Here is a 19,942-nt window from a genome sequence, read left to right as displayed (position 1 = left end):
AGGGACTGAGGGGGTCCTCTAAGCCTGAGGGTTTTCATTTACAAACGTGGATGATTTCCTCCTCCCCCAGAGTTAATCTGAGGATTAAATAATCATGCACAATGGGTACTCAGTTCATTGCCTGGTATATAAAGTGCCTGATACATGCTAACTGTTTTATTATTCTTTTCTAGGAGTGGGGACAGAGTCCCAGAGAGCAGTTTCCAGGCTCTCGGCCTCACGTGGAAAGGTGCTGGCTCGGTTATTAGTTGGCCATCAGCTGTTACTGGTTAGCCATTAGTTACTAATATAACTGCCATGGCTACACTAGGGGGTTGGTTGTTGGTTCATTGGGTGGGTGTTTGCTTGGCAGAGAAGCGGACCGCGGATTGTGGGTCGTATGGCTCCTGCTTCCTGTATCTCCAACCCAGCTGCCAACAAGAATATAGTGGTATGAACCCCTGTGGGGACAGAGCCCCAGAGAGCAGTTTCCAGGCTCTCGGCCTCACATAGAAAGGTGTTGACTCAGGTAGTAGATGGTCATCAGCTGTGACTAGTTGGCCATTGGCTGTTACCGGTTAGCCATTAGCCACTGATATAACTGCCGTGGCTAAGCTAGCAAAGTGGTGGTGTAGTGGCGTGGCGTGGTGGTGTAGTGGCGTGGCGTGGCGGAGTGTGGATTGCGGATTGCAGAGGGGCGGATTGCAGCTAGCAAGTGAGGTTGGTTGGCAGAGACAAGTGGACGGCGGGTTGCGGATCGTGTGGCTCCTGCCTCCTGTGTCTCCAGCCCAGCCGCCAGTGAGACTATAGTGATATGACTCCCCTACCTATGGTTCCGTGGGTGTTCCTTTTTGGCCTCACCATATTCTGTGTCCACCCGCCAGAGTGGCACCAGAGACCCTGCGTGACACTACGTCTTCTGGGTCTGTCTTTGAAAAGGATGAGGTTTGTCTGAGCATCATCCTTCGTCAGGAATTAGGAAGTGGAGATTGCCCTTCATAAAAAGGGCTGCAGCTGACTTGCGTTGAGTTGGATGGTGCTCAGCTTTGTTTGGGGGGTTGGGGTGAGGGAGGTTAAGGAAGAGAAAGATGGAGAGAAGCCATGGGAGGTGGGGTGCCATCCGGAGGGAAGCTGGGTGGTTGAGTCCTGCGGGAGATTTTTCCCCTAGTTGGAATTCATTGCACCTGGGCTCTGACTCGAGTGGAAACCTCACGGAGCCCAGAACCGTGCTCATTCCTTCAGTGTCCTCAGGAGAGCTGTGGCTGCATTCGTTTTCCTATCTTTGTGTTTTCACTTTTTCGTGGAGGTCTGACATAATACAGTGAAGTGCACACATCTTACGTGCATAGCCTAAATAACTTTTATGAATGAATACATTTGTGAAGCCACCTCCCAGATCAAAAAAAGAACATCTGGAGCACACTAGGAGACTCCCTGGGGTCCCTTCTCAGTCACCCCACCACCCGCCCCAGGGGTAGCCGCTATTCCAACTTGTGTCACCACTGGTTAGTCTGACCTGGCTTCTTCAATTTTTATGTCTGAAATTTACCCATGTTGTCACATATATTGGTAGTTCATTCTCTCTTATTTCTGTTTTCCATTATATGAATATGCCACGATTGATTAATCCATTCGACTTTCAACATACAGTTTGGGGCTATTATGAATAAAGCTGCTATGAATATTATATCTTTTGCTGGACATTTCTGCTAGGTACACACACCTCCAAGTGGAATTGCTGGGTCACAGGGCAGGTGAGTGTTTCACTTCAGTAGACTGTTCTCCACAGTGGCTGCACCAGCTTACTTCTGCCTCCATTAGTTTTTGAACATATCACAGAGGAGCTTTTCCATTGGAGTATTCCCGATGGTCTTGCGGAAAAAGAGGAGCTCCACGCGTTCAGAAGCGATAAACCTCAAAGACGGAAGGAGCAGGAGCAATTTCCCAAACCTGAACAGGAGAGGGGACGCCATCAGTTGTATTATCAGCTCTGAGCATGAGTCCTGGGGGCAGCGGCCTGGCTGCAGGAGAGGAGAGGGGAGAGGGACCTGGGGGAGGAGGCGGAATTTTGAGGAAAGGCCCCACTCGCTAGAGGGCTTGCCACCACCCATCCGGGACCTGTTGTGGCCCCCCCCACCCCGAATGTTTAGTTGAGTGCAATGAAAATATGAATAAATATTGTTTATTATGTGTAGAGATGAGAAGTGCTTTATAGTAATAATATATGTGATGTGACTATTAATCATATATGTGATTATTGTGATAAATGTATGATGATTAATACTACAAAGACTGCCAAAAAATGTATACACATCTTAAGAAAGGAAAAAACTGTATTAATTGTAATACTCAATATATACTGATAACAAAAACAAGTCACGTTTGACTGCTGCAATTACAAAGGGGCTCACAGTGGTTACCATCAGCGTCCAGACACTTCTGATGACGGCGAACTACTGCTTGAGCATAGATAACAAATCATAAAATGTGTATACGTTTTTTGGCACCCCCGGTATATATATTTGAATGTGAATATAAATTCCCTTCTGTAAGCCACCTCGGATGATACAGGAACCATAAGTGAAAACGTTCTGAAGTGGAAGCATAGTTTTTGTGGCTGAGATGCTCACCCGGAAAATAAGGAATTGTCGTTTTAAGTAAGAACCATTTGCCGAGGCAGGGGTCCCCAGGGCAGAGCAGGTGGGTGGTGAAGCCCCGAGTGACAGATGGGGGAGACTTCCTTCCTTGGGTGGGAGCCCCGATGTCAAGGAGGCCCCTCCAAAGCGAGGCCCTGCTTGCCCACCCCACCACGGAGGCCCGCCTCCACCCCCAATCCCAGGACTCGCTTCCTCTAGTGAGTGCAAGTAAGTGGCACCGAGCAGTTGTACACCCCTCTTCTGTGTGGGGAGGAACCCCTTCTAAGGAGGTTCAGGAAGAAGTAACTGTAAAGTCCAGGACAGACATTGTTTTTCCGCACTGTGGCAATTGATCCACTAGTGGGTCTGAAATGAAATGTCGTGGGTTACAGCCAGTCTTTTAGAAAAAGATACAAGTATTAGACCAAATTATACAAAGTAAGATATTGTTTGGTGGGGCTTCGTTTTAGTGTCTGTTGCTTCCTGAGTCTTGCCGTTTTTAAAAACTGAAATACGCTGGCTTAGAGAACCCACATATCTCTCAGCACTCAGGTCTGCCTGTAGCTGGGGCTGCTATAGAACGGACGCAGGAAATCTTAATCAGAATTTTGAACTTTGACACAAAACCAATACGCCGGGACGTCTCTGGGAGGTCAGCCCGACAGGAACTTAGCCGAGGAGTTCTGCGGTGTGCCGTCGGTGATGACCGTTCTTAGGCTGCTCTGTCAGCTCTTCAGCCGTGTTCTCCCCACGCTCATGAGCAGCAGAAATCTTTCTGTGCCACCGAGGCATATTCCCAGTACCCCCTGGCTCTTTTTTCAAGGGAAATGACCTCTTCTTGTGACCATTTCTCAGATTAGAGGTGATGTGAGATTGTGCATGTTAGCTTACTTCTTCAGAGAGAGCTGCTGGAGCCCCCAGAGCACGCAGATGACATGATCCAAAATAGCCAGAAGACGCTGGAGCCAACTGGCCCGAGCCTGAGAGGCTCCACTGTACCTGCCGGGGCTGAGCCGAGCTGGCGTCCCAGGGCCTGGCTCCCGCCCCACACTCCCCACACTGCACTCTCAGTTCCCCTAACCCAGCCTGGGCGTCGTCCCGCACATGGCTTACGCAAGTATTGTGCATTCCCGAGAAAGGCCCCTCTGCACGCCCATCGGCCCTTGTCATGTTCCCTCAGAACTTGCCTCCTGCTACTCCTGTTTATTTCAGGACCACGTCTTCTCCCAAATAGCTCCTCTTCCCTTGCATCCACCCAAGTGCCAACTCGGACTATTCCCACTCCTGGAGGCCCTTGGATCTGTCATGTCCTTTCCATACCCGAGGAGCAGACTCCAGGGACTCCCCTGGGTGACGGCAACATCTCTGCACTCGCTGCCACGCCATCCAGCTCTGTGTACAACACCCTCCCGCTCAAACCTGTGCCAGCTCCTCTCTGCCCACCAAATCAGGTATGGCCCAGGCTGGCATTCAAAGTCCTGAACAGATCGTCCCCGAGTGCCATTCTGGCTTAATCGCCCCCCTTCTCATGGGCAGCAGTCTGTTGTTCCTTCCAAACTGGGCCCGTGTCCTAAGAACACATCCAAGTCTCTCTCTCTCTCTCTCTCTTTCTCTCTCCCCCCACCCCCCCACCTTGTAAATGATGATTCTCTGCTTTTAGATCTGCCCTGCGCTTCCTTCCAAGTCCAGCCCCTCCCCCACAGGTCCTGTCAGTTCTGCTGTCCCTCCCGCCCCACACCCAGTGGGTCTCTGTTTGCTTCGGACACATGCAGCCCCGTACCTGACCAGGGCAGCTCTCCTCATCAGTGTGGTCACTGCCACGCATCCCCAGAAGGCAGCCCATTTTGGTCCCCGCTCCTGGCCTGGCCCTGTACCTGGCACACCGCAGATGTCTCATCTGTGCCGGCCGAGCTGAGACCCTTGTCCTGTCTAATCAGTGCAGCCCTGAGGCAGAGCCAGGGAGGTGGGCCAGGGGTGAAGTGACAGGATAGGTGGGCAGGGAGGCAGGTGCTCAGGTCACCTCACAGGCTGGCTGGGGTGGTGGGCTTTGCTGTGCTGGCTCAGCATCACCTGGGACTGGTCCTGCAAGGCCTCCACGTGCTCCGGATCCTTCAGGCCTCGTGTTTCTGCACAGGAGCAGCGGTGGTGAGCTCCTCCCGCAGCCCGCCCTGCCCCCCACAGTTATCCCGGCCGGCAGGAGGGGTGCGCCCAGGCCTATGCCTCTCTCCTCCTGCCCCCCAGGGAAGACGTCTGTGCACATCTGGGCCTATATGGGGTGACGGAGAGAAAGGGAGGGGCAGGAGGAGGTCACCAGAATTCCCATTCTTCATCCCCAACCACATCTCTGGAAGGCTTAGGCCGAGGGTCAGCTACCTGGTTTGAAGAGGACCAGGGCCTTCATGCAGGCAAACTCCGTGGGATCCACAGCCAGCGCCCGGAAACGCGAGATGGTTTCCTGCAGGACTCGCATCTCCATGCTGGCCAATGCCAGCCGGCCCTGGGCGCTGCCAGCAGCCGGCGCCTCAGGAGGGGCCAGCAGTGGGCAGCGGTTCAGAGGCAGAGACCACTGTATGGCTCCGAGGAGGAAGAGTTCACTCCACGCCTCTTCCAGCAGGATCACCTGTGCCCAGAGAGTGAGTGAGTGTGATCACCAGTATACAGCATCCCTGGCTCAGCCTGCAACCTCTGCCACCATCTCGGGTCCCCTAGAAAGGAAGGGCAGGTCCTGGCAGCCTGGAACATTCCCCGAGCCCTGGGATTGGGCACCGTCGGGCCTTGCTGCCTAGGCTCCAAGACACTCTGTGGGTTCCACCCGGAGCCGCGCTGGAACACTTAGAAAGCCGAGAGCTGTGGGGAGTTGGCGGCCTCAGGGACACTCCCCGTGCGCAGCCTAAGTCGAGGGTACTCAGGAGACACTGCCTGACACTGAGCTGCTGTATCCAAGCCACTGGCTTAGGGCTTGGGCCTCAGTGTGCCTCTCTTCTCGTTTATCACAACACGTCGGGCTGCTTGCCCACAAGAAGCACGGAGGGGCATCCAGAGGTGAAAAGGTTGGGCTGAAACTCAAGCTCCATCGTCAGAGGACTTCGTGCCCCGCCCGTCCCCCACCGCCCCCCACCCAGCCCCAGGGAGCCCAGAGCCGTCACCCACACTGTTCAGGGTGTGCAGACCACTCACTGTCTGCAGGACCTGAGGAGGAAGGAGACCTGGAGCCAAAGCCCTGCTCTCTGTGTGTCCCTGACCACTCAGCCCAACCATCACCGCGGCCCAGAGGTGTGAGCAGCCCCGACAGTCCACCCACACGTGTACCCCTGACCGTCACTGACTCAGAGGCGTGTGCGACCAACTGTCACCGTCCCCAAGCCGCATGCGCCTCCAATCATCATCTGCACAGGCGCATGCGCCCCCAGCCCCGCTGGCTCGTGGGGGCTGCCTGACGGGTGTACCTGGTCCCGGAAGGGCAGGTTGGAGAACACAGGCAGGTTCTTGGCCCACTTGACGGCTGTGAAGAGCAGGCGAGCCGCTGTCTCGTGGATGCTGTCGGATCCCCAAGGTGGTGAGGAAGGGAGCTCAGGGTCATTGCTGGTGACATCGATGTTCTCTTCAGCTGTTGGAGGAGGGAGATGTGATGTCAGCCTCTGCTCTTTGGCAGGCAGCAGGAGGGGCGCAGGGGCCCGGGCCTGGGGGTAAAGTCTGGGGACTGACCCGGGAGCTCAGCCATCCCTCCACTTACCATCCTCTGGCTCCAGCTTAGCACAGGTTTCGGCCGTGATAAGGCTGGCCATGAAGTGGTGGTGACCTGGAGGTGTGAGGGCCCCGGGCCCCAGGGCTCTGGCTGCAGAAACAGGCAGGGGTCCCTGGGGGCTGGGCCCTCCTGGGGCTGGTGGTGCTGCCAGGGGCTCCAGATGGGGCTCCCCACCTGACTCCATGCTCTCCAGGCAGACCTGGGCTGTGCTTCGCGGCTGGCGCTCGTTCTGCACAGCTGGGGAGGCAGAAAGGGTCGGGACCCTTCCCCCAGGCATGCACCCCCATCTCTTCTGTCATGCCTCTCCAGGTTGTGTCCCCGACTCACCATCCTGGTTCATACCCGCCTGCAAGCACTTCTTCAGCCGGCAGGCCTGGCACTGGTTCCTGTGGGCCTTGTCCACTGGGCACATGCCTGCCCCCACCTGGCACCTGCAGGTGGAGGGAGCCCCAGGCATCAGTGTACTGCCAAGACCCTGGACCGCGGGCTTCGGGCATGTTCGCCCTAATCACCTCTTCCCCATTCAGGGACCCAGCAGGGCTGTGTGTGTGTTTCGGGGGTCCTGCCCTGCCTCACCTATAGATGAGCCTCCGCCTCACGCTCCTCTTGAAGAAGCCGCTGCAGCCGTTGCAGGCGTAGATGCCATAATGCTTCCCACTGCTGCTGTCCCCACACACGCGGCACTGGATGGAGGGGCCCCCGCCTGAGGGGCAGGGCAGACGCTGGGCAGGGTGGGGTCGCACACCCCTCCACTGCCCCAGGGACCCCTCTACTCCTCATTTCCTTCCCATCTGGAAGAGGGTCTCCTTTAGCATACGCCCCTCACCCCCCAACTTTTGCCCTCTCATCTGCCTCCACCTCCCACCTCCCAGTCCCTCTGTCTGCAGGTGGCCTCAGGCTCCATCATCCCATAGAAACATCTGAACAACAGCACTGCGACCTCCGTCCACTGACAAACCCTAAGGACGCTCTCTCCCCTTCCCTTCCTATCAGCTCAGCTGTCCTGTCCGGGCTCTCTGACCCCCATGTGTCTAGGATTCTGGGTTTGCCAGCAGGTTCCCTCACACTTGCCCACAGCTCTCGCGCTGGGCCACTTACTCTGGCTGCTGTTGTGGTACACACTTCGCTCCCCAAGGCCGGGAAACTATGTCTGGGAAAGCCATACCTGTCTGCTCCTCCCCCAGGCCCCATCTGCCTGGAGTCTCCTTCCTGGAGGCAGCCACAGCCGTCGGCGCAGCTGCAGCCATGTGGGAGCTTGTGGGCGCTGCTGGCTGAGTCCTGGCAGGTCCCGGGGCTGTGTCCGCCTTCCTGCCTGAGGGAAACCTCCCGGGACACTGAGCCAGTCAGCCCCTGCCTTCCTGTCTCTACCTCTGTCCCTCTATTTGTGTCCCTGTCCCCCTTCTCTCTCTGCTTCTCCCTTCTCCTGGCCCTGTGATCTCCGTCTGTCTCTGTCTGTCTCTCCCTGTCCCCTCTGTCTACACTCAGGAGCCGCCCTGACTTCCCCTCACAGCAGCGGCTCTGGCTCGAGGAGATTTCTCCCAGGGCAGCATGCTGGACGCTGGACTGGACGCCTCTTATGATCCTCTTAATCTTTACTGTCTCCCCAGGGGACCAAGCAGCCACACCTGCAGCGTTACCACGGTGCCCCTGGAGCTGGTCTGTCTGTCCTGCTGCCCTGCACCAACCCCCAGGCTGCCCAGGGTCCCTGTGTCCCCTCTGCCCGGTGCTCTCAAGCTGGTCGCCATCCAATGCCAAATCGTGAAGGCAGGTGTGGACTCCACTTCCTCCAGGACTTGACTCTTTCTGAGCTGCTAAGTATGTTTCCAGGGACAAGTGTGTGTGCTTGTGTGGCTCTGCTCAGCTGGTGCTCACTGTGGGTCCTGGGTACGTCCAGCTCTCTGCCCCAGTCGTTCTCCCCACTCCCTTGATACGGGGCTGCTTAGGGCCCAGGATTTGAGGTTCCTGACCCTTTTAGAAGGTTAGCATTCTCCAGACACCTGGCACAGAGGCGGCTCCCATCACACTTGGGAATGGGTCCAGTGTAGGGTCTGAGGCTGGCCTGGAGGCGGGGGGCGGGGGCAATGTGGGGGGTCTCCTTCAGGCCTATGAGGCAGCAGGAGAGGAGCTGCCAGGTGTTTTTGTCACCTATCTGGAGAGCTGAGCCTGCAGGACAAGAGGGGGTGAGGACACAGGCCCTGAGCCTGGCCACAGGCGGTCAGGTGGCCTCCTCTACTTTCCCTGAGCTGGCCTTAGAGTCCTAGGTTGTCCCCATGCCCGGTCTTCCCAGCTCGCGCTCAGTGATGGTTCTGAGGAGAAGGCGGAGTCTGCCACCTTGGACCAAGCACCAGATCCCAGAGGGAGGGTGGAGAGAGAGCAGAGACAGACCCAAGTTCCAAGTCCTGCTCCCCCACAGGCCAGCCACGCAGCCCTGAGCAGCCGTTTAACCCTTCCATGCTCCACTTTCCTTGTCTGTAAAAAGGGGTGACAAAAGTACATGTCAGTAGTATAGTTGGGGACACTGAGGTAATTCTCGAAGTGTTTCATGCCTGGTACTTAGTAAGAGTATAGTACCTGATGGATGCTGTCGTCATCATTACACCTCAGGGTTACTGAGAGCACCCTGGAGCAATCGTCAGTACGTGGCCTTTCCTCCCCCTGCTCCTGGGCCCCCACCCCCATTCCAACCCATGCCCAGCCTGGAGCAGAAAGCCCCGGTTGGTGTGGAGGGGCCCACCCACCCTGGCAGGCCTGAGCTCACCTGTGGGGTGAGCCTGCGCCAGGGGTAAGCCCTGTCTGAAGCTTCCGGGAGGATCATGGAGTTAAGGGGACGCGGGGGGGCAGGGCCCTGGTAAGTGGGGTTAACACTCACTGTGACAGGGAAGCACTATTGGGGATTTGGAAAGTCAGCTCGAGGGACTTTGCAGGATTATCTGCTCTCTGGGGCCTCAGAAGATCGAGGCCACTGGGCGGAGGCCTCTCCCCGACCCCCTGTGCCTCTGTCCTCACCCCTCCACACCGTCCTCCAGCCAGGCAGCCTCTCAGCAGCCTCCACTGCAAGGCCTGCAGCTCCACCTCACCTCCAAGCCCAGGGCATGTCCCTTGAACTTGGCTGGCTGGTCTCTCCTTCCCAAAGCTCCTCTTTCCTGCTTCTTTGGGAACACAGGTCTTCCCTGTCTGCCCCCTGCTTGGAACGTGTCATCTCCTTCGTGTGCCCCAGAGGTGGGCCCAGCAGACTTTTGCACGCCCTCCTTGGTCGCTCTTGCACACGTGCACAGCCTCCATGACAACTTCACACCACATTCCTGCCTGGGGCTTTGCCCCGAGCTTCCAGCCACAGATCCACCTGGCGTCCTGTGGTGGAGACCACCTCCAATCAGGTTACCTGCACAGAGATGGGCACCGAAGCCCAGGGAAGAGGGAGGGAGGGACGCCTGACCCCCTTGTGCACTGAAAGGAAAGCACCTAAGGCTGAGCTGAGGGCCTCTAACCCTGGAGGTCTGGGAGGAGGAAGCGCTCGCTGGCTGAGGAGCTGAGAGGGAAAATCAGGACAGCGTGGGCCATGGGAGCAAGGGAAGGGGCGGATTCCAGGCTGGAGGCATCAACCAGGTCAAGCGTCCTGTAAGGTCACTTGTATCACTAACAAGAACAGGAAAGCATGTGAGGAGAGTGCTTACACAAATACTTGCAATATGGTGTCCAAATCTCACACAAGCCTCTGAAGAAGTTGTCCTTGTCAGCCTCAACTCACAGACGAGGAAACTGAGTCTCAGAGAGGTAAAGCAATTTGCTTCAGGACACACAGCTACGGAGTGGTCGGGGAGACTGGGGACAGAGATGGGATTCAAACTTACATCTGATCCCAAACTCCTGCTTTCCACCAAGGTGCTCTCCAGCGTCTCCTTGGCTGTAGCAGCAGGAGGTAGCTGGAGCCTTTGGTTGTTCTAGGGCTCTGCCTGAGGGGGACCGGAAGCAGAGCACTTGCTGAGAAGGGAAGGAGAGGGGCTAAGGGCTTTGCAGGGGTGGCATTAAGAAAAGTCTTTTTTTTTTTCCTGTCAGGGGAGATATTTAAATACAAATATTTAAGAAAAGGAGTTCCTTTTAAAATGAGAGACTGAAGGAAAATATCCAGAGAGAGTGAGGGTTTCGTGAGCAAGCCTGAGGGGGTGGCAGAGTACGTGTAGGGGCCCGGCTTTGGCCAGGGCAGGGTCCACCTGGAAGGAATCAGAGCGCCCAGGGCTGCAGGGGCAGGCACGGACCAGACGTCTGCTCTCCGACAGTGACTCCGCCTCTTCCTGGCCGTGTGAGCCTGGGCAAGTTGTTCCACGCCTCTGTGTCAGTTTTATTACCTCTAAACTGGGTCTACTGCTGTCCCCTTGGGGGTTGTGCTGGCATTAGAGTGACACTAACAGGGGTATCACAGTCTGAGATGAGAAGAAGGGGGAGGTGGGTGGAAGGAGGCCACAGGGCAGAGGTTGGAGGTGACCACGGTCACCTGGGGAAGGGACGCAGGGAGGGACTTTGGGGCAGGCTCTGAGGCCCTGCTGAGGTCAAAGACCGTGACTTTCCAGGCGGGCAGTGTGGGCAGGTATAGGACTTTCCCTGAAGCTCTCAGCAGGGAGGCAAATACCGGGAGCAGGTAGACCCCAGGACCACCCCCAGCCTCGTTCCTCCCAGCAAGTGCGTGGGAAGGGCCTGGGGAAGGCGCCCAAGGCATCAGGAAGGGTCTTCCAGGTAAAGAGGAAAAGGAGAGGACTCCGTTCCCCGCTGGTCTTCTCTCTGCTCTTCTCCGTCTGAGCTGCTGGCCCTACCCTTCCTGCTCTCGCTGCCCAGTCCCCTCCGGCCTTCTGGGCCTGTCCAGGGCTCACCTCCCCCAGGCCGCCTACCCGGACTGCTCAGCCCACCTGCTGTCCCTCTGGAGGTGCCTCCAGGGCCAGACCTTGTCCTTAACGCTGAGCCTCACTCCACGTCAACATCCTGTCCTCGGTCCTGATGGAAGAGTCCAGGACCGGGTTCCCCATTTCAGTCAGGTCAGCTGGGCAGGAAGCTCACAAGGTGCTTAACGCACCAGGAGTCTTTTTTTAACTTGTCTGTATTTTCTTGAGATTCTTATAGTGGGTATGTATTAGAATGGTAAACAAGTAGGTCCATCGAGATAAAGGATACCTGCAGGGTTTGACCTGCCTATTCTTACTCTGTTTGTTTTGACTTTATTCTGTCGACCTCTTAAGTCATTTTGATCCCAGTCGAGCTCCTCTCTCCCCCTGGCCCTGGGCTCTTTGGCAGGTCAGGCCCGGCCAGAGCCCTGACTGTGCAGTGGGAAAGGATGACAGCCCAGCAGGACTCGGGCAGGGGGGAGTCTCCCGCTCTGTGACCACCAGCTGCTGGGGCCGACGCCAAAGGCTTACCCAGCCCAAAGCCCTGAATCTGCTGAGGAAGCTGCCAGAGGCCACCTTATCACTAATACAGTTATTCCCCCAGTGGACAGGTCAGCAACTTTCTTTGAACTCCCTAGAGGTCTGGGACAGGGTGAGGGCAGGGCTGGGGGCTGGGGCGGAGGGAGCAGCGGGAGGTGTGTGATAAAGGCTGCAGGACTGCCCTCCCCCTGGATACTTAAGACCTGGCAGGTAAAGCCACCTGCCCCAGCTGGTGTAGGCCTGTCACACCCTGGGTTACAGGCCATAGGCCTGAGAGATGACCTGGGTTCTCTAAGGCAGGAGGGAGTGGCTCCTGGGGTGACCCAGCTGCCAGTCAGGCTGTCTGGGCTTATGGGCCATGGCACCCATTCCAGCAGCTGCGGCTTCTGATTTAAGGCAAGCTTCGTTCACAGCATCCAGTCCTGAAAACATGGCTTCTGGGATTTCTTAAACAATTTCCATCCTCCCACCCCCCGTCCCTCCACACAAGGGTCTTCACTGTCTCTGAGAAAGGATAGCGAGTGGTGAGCCCACTGGCCCTGGGGCTCAGGGTCCAGCAACTGCACTTCTAGGAAGTCTTTCCACGGAAAATATCACAAAGATTTAATGATAAGTAAAGCTGTGTCCTGCAGCCATTCAGGAGAACACCCATCTGCAGACAACAGGCTAAATAAAGTGTGCGCCAACCACCCTGCCGTGGGTGCGGTGTAGCCACTGCAAGTGGTGGGTTTCTGTACTCATTTATGTGGAAACAGGCCCACAGTGTTTCAGCTTCAAAGCCAGCGACAGCAGCATGGACATGTGGTTTCTTGGGTCTTGGGAATTTCTGGTCAAAGATCACGGGACTCCTTTCTCCTGGGCACGGCCTAGATTAATCAGGAGGTTGTTTTTCTAGAGCAATGAGTGGAAGATTCAGGACTCCCAAGAGGCAGACACCAGCATGAAAGTTTCTCAACAAAGCCTCTTTATTTTCTTTTCAAGATAACGTTTAGAAATAATCAGATATTCCCCCCACAACACACCATGCAGTTTTCCCAGCCCTCGGCTGGTGAAGTCCTCCCAGAATCGTTTTAAAGGTCTGAGCCGAAGGGCAGAGGCTCCCGCGCCTTGTCCTAGGCTGAGGAGACAAAAGGCTGTCTGTCCAGGGCACATCTGATCGGTGTCACGTTGGGGCTGAACCTCTTCGTCCTTTGTGTCCAGGTGACTAAATGAACAGTATCTGTTTTGATGTTTCCTTCCTGCCAGTGCTCTCACAGGTGGGTCCTCATTCTCCCCCAGAGCTGGAAGACGCCACAGGCAGAAACTCACCACACAAAGAAATGTTTCTGTTTCGTTTGAATGTTTAATAATGAATATGTATTACAGTTACGATCAGGATAGAATAAAGCTCTTTTCAATTAAAAAAAAGAGAAATGGCTAACTAGAAATATTAGCAATAATAATAACAATAATAAGAAGAAATATTTATGAAGAAATTGTTAAGTGTTTATATGTGTGAAAATGAAAGGCTTCTCAGGCTCCTTATTTCTCTCTGTCATCACTGGGTGCGGGGTGGGGGGTGCTGAGACCTTGCCCAGCTGCTCAGGCGGGGGCCTTGGCCAGTAAGAACAACTGCAGCCGCCAGGGGGAGGCCTGGTCCCAGAAGCACAGGCACCCCTCTGTCTACGCCAGGTCTGAATACTCCAGTGTGGCCTGGGAAGCTCTGGAAGAAGGGGGAGGGAAGAGGCGGGGAGGAATGGGGGCCGGGGCATGCTGCTTGGAAACCAGCACAGAGTGTCTTAAAAGCTTAACTGGTACAACCATACCAGTGTATTCTAGCTGACGGACCCTCCTGGTAATATGTAATATCTACAAATGAAATAGCCTAAGGCAGGGGCTTTCAACTTGGGCACTATTGACATTTTGATCCAGATACGTCTTTGTTGGGGGCGGCTGTCCTGTGCATTGCAGGATGTTCAGCAGCATCCTGGTCTCTGCCCACTAGATGCCAGGAGCACCCTTTCTCCCCAATTGTGACAACCAAAAATACCTCCCGATGTTGCCTTATGTCCCCTTCCCCCCAGGGGCACAATCGCCCTTGGTGGAGAACCGCTGTCCTAAGCCATGTTGTTTCCTGCCTTCCTGGAGACAGTTCACCAAGTCTGGTTTCACAGGTGCGGGAAGCTCTGCCCACGACAAACGTCCGTGAGGAGCCCCAGGCTGCCAGGTGGGTGACATTACATCCTGTCTCACAGGTATGCACTCAGGAACTATCTGGAAGGAGGCTCCAAGCGTCAACAGAGGTTTCTCAGAAAGAGAAGTTTACTATTTTATTTTCTTCTTTATATTTTTCTGTTTTTCAGTGTTTAATAATGAACACGTATTATGATTGTAATCAAGATAAGGCTTTTTGTGTTTTTAAAAGAGAGTGGCTAATTTGAAATAACTATGACTAGTAATAATGATGGGAAATATTTATTAAGAAATTATGATGTGGAAGACACATTTCAAAGTGTTTATATATGTGAACTCATGTAATCTTCACAACAGCATTACCAGAGGCGTATTATTATTATCGTCCATTACAGAGACTGACAGAGGTTACCCAATGTCACACAGCCAGTACGTAGGTGACAAACGAGGTGGGATTCAAACCCAGGCAGATAATCGGGTTATTTCAGGCAAATGTATCTGCCCAAGAGTAAAGGGGGAGGGTATGGGAATATCATATTAAAAAAACCCCACCTTTATACATTTAATAAAGAAAATCTCCTCCACACACGTTCTGTCTCCAGGTAGGTGGCAAGGATAAAGCCGACGCTCTGAGCTGTGGCAAGTCACCTTGAGCCAGCATTTCTGTTCTGGTTTTCAATGCGATGCAGATTCTTAGACTCAAACTTCAATAAAACTTACAGAGAAAGGGAAAGGAGTGACCTCTTTGTACGGACTTTCTGATACCGTGCTAAGGTCTGGCTGCCGCCGCTTCAAAGTTGAAAATCCAGACACAAGGTTGGTGGAAAGAAAAGCAGGTTTACATTCCGAATGCCAGCATCTGGGAGGATGGCAGACTCCTGTCCAAAGCCCACCTCCCCGTCCTAGGCCGGGCAGAAAGTTTCACAGGTGCACAAGGGGAACAAAGGGTAGGGAGTGGGTCAGGCAGGTCCGAGGGCGGACATCCTTCCTGGGGTCTGGTCTGTTTGAAGATAAGGTTATCTCTGGACTCCGGACTGACTGGCCTCTGCGGCCTGGGGCTTTATGTGACCCTGGTGTCTGGGCGCCTGAGGATTAAGAAATTGCTCTTTTTAGGTTAGGATTCTGTTGATTAAATAGATTAACGAGGTATAGGTAGCCTTGAGAAAGGGAATAAAAGAGTTCTTCAGTTAATCGTCGAAGGGAGAAACAAAGAGGAAATAGCTGAATATCAGGGCGGATCTAACTGCAAACAAACTCAGTCTAACTACCCGTGGCCAGGTAGTGAGTTATGCGGTGAGTCAGACTGCAAACTAGCTAAGTCTAATTATGTTACTGATTTACTGAATTCCACCCTTACACTACTTTGTTTTCTATATTTGCTTTTAGGGGACAGCTCTGGGGTTGCACCAGGTCTGACTGACTGGAAGTTGCTCATAGGTGATGTGGGGACAGAGCCAGGAATGCAGTTTCCAGGCTCTCGGCCTCACATAGAAAGGTGCTGGCTCAGGTAGTAAATGGCCATCAGCTGTGATTGGATGGCCATCAGCTGTGGCTAGTTGGCCGTCAGCTGTAACCAGTGAGCCATTGGCATATAACTGCTGTGGCTATGCTAGCAGAAAATGGGGGCTAGCAAGAGGATGGTGACTGAGCTAGCAAGAGCAGATTGCAGTTAGGATGGAGGGTTGCGGACAGTGTGGCTCCTGCTTCCTGTGTCTCCAACCCAGCCACCAGCGAGAATGTAGTGGTGTGACTCCCCTACCTATGGCTCCGTGGGTGTTCCTTTTTGGCCTCACCATATCCTGCGTTCTTATGTGGGGAGCAGAGACCCCGCAGGCTGCCCCGCATGACAGGTATGCATGTGTGTACATACGAATATGTGTGTGCATGTGTGTAGGTGTGAGTGGGGAAGCTCCAATTGTCTCAGACAAAAGTGGGCTAACATGTGCTGTATCGACACAAAGATGCCAGCTCTGCCTGTGTCTGTTGTGGTTTATTCTTGAGGTCCCAGACAATATCATGACAGCTGCACCAGCTTATAGAAATTGCCCAGATGGAACTGGTCAGGTGAGCAGTTTTCAAATGTCACATCTGGCTTATTTTCCTTCCTGACTTTTGATATTGAAGGAACCTGTGTTTTCTGACATCCTTTATTAGCTACGTTTATTAATTTGGTAAAAATGCTCAATTGAGGCAACAAATATCCAGTGCGTCTCCACAGAGATGAAAGATACGTCATTGTAAAGAATGACATTGTAGAAAATGCATATGCTCAAAGCAATTCTCCCTAAGATGTGACGGTACAGGAGGGGTCTCGGCAGAATGGCTGGCTGCCCATCTTTCCAGCTGGGCTGCCCTTCTGCCTCTCTCTGTTCCGTGCTCTGGACACAAAGGTCTCCTGGAACCCTGAATACAACAAACTCCCTCCAAATGCATGACCTTTGCATAAGCTAATTCTGCTTCCTAGTTATTTCCAAGGGGGTTTGGAAGACCTGCTCTTTAATAGAATTTCTTACATAAACTCTACATCATGACATGCCAAGGTGCTGATTTCAGTCACTATGCATTGGAAATAGTTAAATATTTTTTAAATCTAATAAATTATGGCACATTTCCAAGATGGTTATCTTTCAGCCATTGAAGGGGGTTATACAGAAAAACGCTATGATGAAATAGCCAAGTACAAAATACTATGAACATGATGGCATTTGTAAATAAAAACAAAAAACAGTTCTGTTAAGTCAGAGGCATTGTGGCTCATCATAAATTTAATATATTTAAATTTATTAATATATTTGATATAGTATAATGTTTAATATAAATGTGTTATTGTTTTTACTGATCTTTTATGTTTTTATACTGTTTCTTCACCATGAAGAATAGTCTATCATTTATGTATTTATTTGACAGTCTGTTTTCAAAGGTAACTTCTCACTAAGTCTGTGATCGATTATTTTATTCCCAGATATAATCTTAAGGTGAGACTCCCAAATAAGACATAACTTTTCTGGAACTTTGAAGTTATTTAAAAAATAAAATGTTTAAAAACTAAGTCAACTGTTTAAACACAAATACTCTATGCCTGATTTCAGGATTGCAATAACTTGTTTCCAGGAGTCTTTAAATCTAAAGCACGGCCATGATAACTAAATGCAATTTTACAGTATTGGGAGGTCATAGAGAATCCTGGATGAAAGGATTTGGAGATAATTCTTCCCAATCTCCTTAGGTCATGACTGAATTAAGGTAAAGAGAAGAAAAGACTTATGCAAAATCATCAGATGGTTGCTGACTAGAACAGCTCAGACTCCGAGTTCAAAGTTTCCAAAACAAACACAAATTATTCTTTACACTAAGCTAGAAGAGCTTAGTAAAATTAATGTGAAATTGAATTAATTTTACTTCAAGTTACATTTTTTGTTTTTCCATTGCATCAAGAATAGTGTTATATGCTAGAGAAAGATAGTTAAATAAAACATGTCCTTAGTTGAATGGTCTCACGGTATCGTACAGCACACGGGATGTGTGATTTACCCCATAGTAAGCGAACAGTAGACATTAATGTTGAGGAAATAAAGACATCTACAAAACAAGTCTTTAACTTCTATGACATCAGTACAGGTTTTGCATTCCGGGCCCCGTTAGAGCCACTTAAAGGATGTGAATCCCAGACCCACCACCTACAGAATCAATGAACTTCTTCATTGGTTCTATGCAACATCACTTGGCTGTCAGTTTTCCCATCTGACTGGGTTGATAATACAAACTCAAACTATGTAAATTGTTAGGTCTTATGATTTGGACAGAAGGCTCGATCTGTCTGGTATTGGAGAGGTGGCTCATATAAGGTGGGGCTTACAGATAAGGGTGAAATCAAAGGGTGGATAATATGATTCATGCCATTTGCTTTCCTCCTGAACTCCTACTTTCCTATCTTTCATATGTTGTCCTCCGATTTTTTTTAGTATATGTGCTGCTAAGCGAGCACAGTCCTCCGATTTTTTGATGTAAGATTTCTCTCTATTTATATGAGTGGCCATCAGCCAGGCCAAATAAGAACCCATTTATTTTCCGAGTCACCTTGAGTATTAACTAATGTATGCAGTCCTCAGCATCCCCGTCTGTAAAATGTAGATAATAATATTGTCTGGCACTTAATAAGCATTCAATAAATGTATCCATTCTTGGGGGAAAACCCCATAAATAAACACAATTAGAATACATTAAGGAATTGTTGCTAATTTGTTATGACAATAGTATTGTGGTTATAATTAATAAAAAAGAATCCTAACCTGTCAGAGACATCGCCTGAAGTGATTCAATGTCTTAGATTTGCTTTTAAAGACTTCAGGAAAAAAAAGAAAGGAAGGGGTAGGATTTGGTGTATGAACTGAGAACTAAAGTTGGTAGTTGTTGATCTGGCAGATGGGTGCATGGGGTTTCATCGAACTGTTATCTCTACTTTTGTTTGTGATTGAAATTTTGCATCGTAAAAAGTTAATTTAAAATATACACACGCACAAGCAGGCGACATGAAAAATGAAACAAAAAATATTGTTGATGACTTTGGACATACTTTCTAGTCTAAATCTTTTCTTTTCTTCCTCCCTCCCCATTTGCTTTCACCACCTTGCCTTAAATCTGTCTTCACGGACCATTTTTATCTTGCTGTTTTTGAGGAGCTAACTTGAAAGAGGTGATGCAGAAGAGGAAAATCCCAGGTGCTGGCTGTGGAGTGAGTTGGCGATTACGTGCAGCAGCGCCCCCTCCTGGAAGGAGAAAGGGCAGAGAGCGGGTGAGCTTTCTCAGTAAGAATGCTGGGTTTTCTCTCCCTCTCTTTTTTCCCCCCACGGTATTATCTTGAGAATTTATTTTTATTAATTTATTATTAAAATTTGCACTGACTCTGGGTGGTGAACACACAATGATGATATATAGATGATGTATTACAGAATTGTACACTTGAAACCTATGTAATTTTACTAAAATTGTTACCCAATAAATTTTAGTTAAAAAAAAAAAGTGTTCCCTAGCTTTATTGAGATGTAATGGACTTACAACATTGTGTAAGTTTAAGGTGTGCAACGTGTTAATTTGTTGCACTTATAAATTGCAATATAATTACCATCATCGTGTTAGCTAACACCACCATCATGTCACATAATTACCAGTGTGTGTGTGTGTGTGTGTGTGTGGTGAGAACATTAAAGATCTACTCTCTTAGCAACTTTCTCAGTATACGATGCAGAACTATTAACTGCACTCACCATGTTGTACAATAGATCCCCAGAGCTTATTCCTCCTATAACGGAAAGTTTGTGCCCTTTGACCAACATCTCCCTGTTGCCCACCCTCCAGTCCTTGGTAACCACCATTTTACTCTCTGTTTCCCTGAGTTTGGCTTTTTTTTTAGCTTCCACAGGTATGTGCCATCGTACAGTATTTGTCTTTCTCTGACTTATTTCATTTTGCCTGCCTGCCTACCTATACCTGCTGTTGACTCACCTCCAGTGTCCTTTTCCTCTTCTTCTGGCTGACTCCTTTTTTTTTTTTCCAGCCGACTCTCACACTCCAAGACTCCAGTGTGTCTCAGACTAGACAATATCATTTCTCCCCACATCTCAGTCATGATTGGAAACGATCTTATTTATTTATTTTTCAGTTGTTATTTCCTGTCTCCTGCAACTAGAATGCAAGCTTTTGGAAGCCAGAAATCTCGTGTCTTATATAAAGGCCTGACACACAGAAGGAGCCTGATAACGATTTTTTGAATGACTGACTGAGTAAATGAAAGCCTCCCCAGAAGAGTTTGCTGTTCTTTCTCCTGCTTTGCCCTCTGCTCTTGCCTCTGATGGAATCCTGTCCCTGTGTCAGACCGCTGTGCTGACATGCCAGAGCCTGGCACAGGGCCTGGCATGGAGTAGCCCGCCACCCCGGCATGCCTGCTGCTGTCACACCCATGGCCAGCGTTGCCACTGAGTCATAGGAGGTTTAACACA

The 19,942-nt window shown here is 51.3% G+C and overlaps 1 protein-coding gene across 1 annotated transcript; it reads right to left on the bottom strand.

The window, feature by feature from the left end:
* Positions 1-1,796: 1,796 nt before the first annotated feature.
* On the bottom strand, positions 1,797-7,647 carry NR2E3 (nuclear receptor subfamily 2 group E member 3). The gene is made up of 8 exons (XM_033109416.1): positions 7,526-7,647; positions 6,937-7,063; positions 6,688-6,791; positions 6,349-6,597; positions 6,062-6,222; positions 4,989-5,235; positions 4,636-4,741; positions 1,797-1,929 (listed from the first exon to the last, which is right to left on the bottom strand). The coding sequence occupies exons 1-8, from the start codon at positions 7,605-7,607 to the stop codon at positions 1,797-1,799; spliced, it is 1,209 nt and encodes a 402-aa protein (XP_032965307.1). The 5' UTR covers positions 7,608-7,647.
* Between the last annotated feature and the right edge of the window lie 12,295 nt (positions 7,648-19,942).

This window comes from Rhinolophus ferrumequinum, chromosome 6 (assembly GCF_004115265.2).
Source record: "Rhinolophus ferrumequinum isolate MPI-CBG mRhiFer1 chromosome 6, mRhiFer1_v1.p, whole genome shotgun sequence".
Classification (NCBI taxonomy): domain Eukaryota; kingdom Metazoa; phylum Chordata; class Mammalia; order Chiroptera; family Rhinolophidae; genus Rhinolophus; species Rhinolophus ferrumequinum.
Note: the sequence above shows the minus strand (reverse complement) of the source record. Positions and strands in the feature narration are given on the sequence as shown.

Excerpts from the sequence above, each read along its gene's own strand:
- NR2E3 (XM_033109416.1), bottom strand. The coding sequence starts at position 7,607 with ATGGCTGCAGCTGCGCCGACGGCTGTGGCTGCCTCCAGGAAGGAGACT. Across the intron at positions 7,064-7,525 it reads CCTGGGGGAGGAGCAGACAG|GCGGGGGCCCCTCCATCCAG; the intron begins GTATGGCTTTCC and ends CCTGCCCCTCAG. Across the intron at positions 1,930-4,635 it reads CACCCCAGCCAGCCTGTGAG|GTTTGGGAAATTGCTCCTGC; the intron begins GTGACCTGAGCA and ends TCTCCTGTTCAG.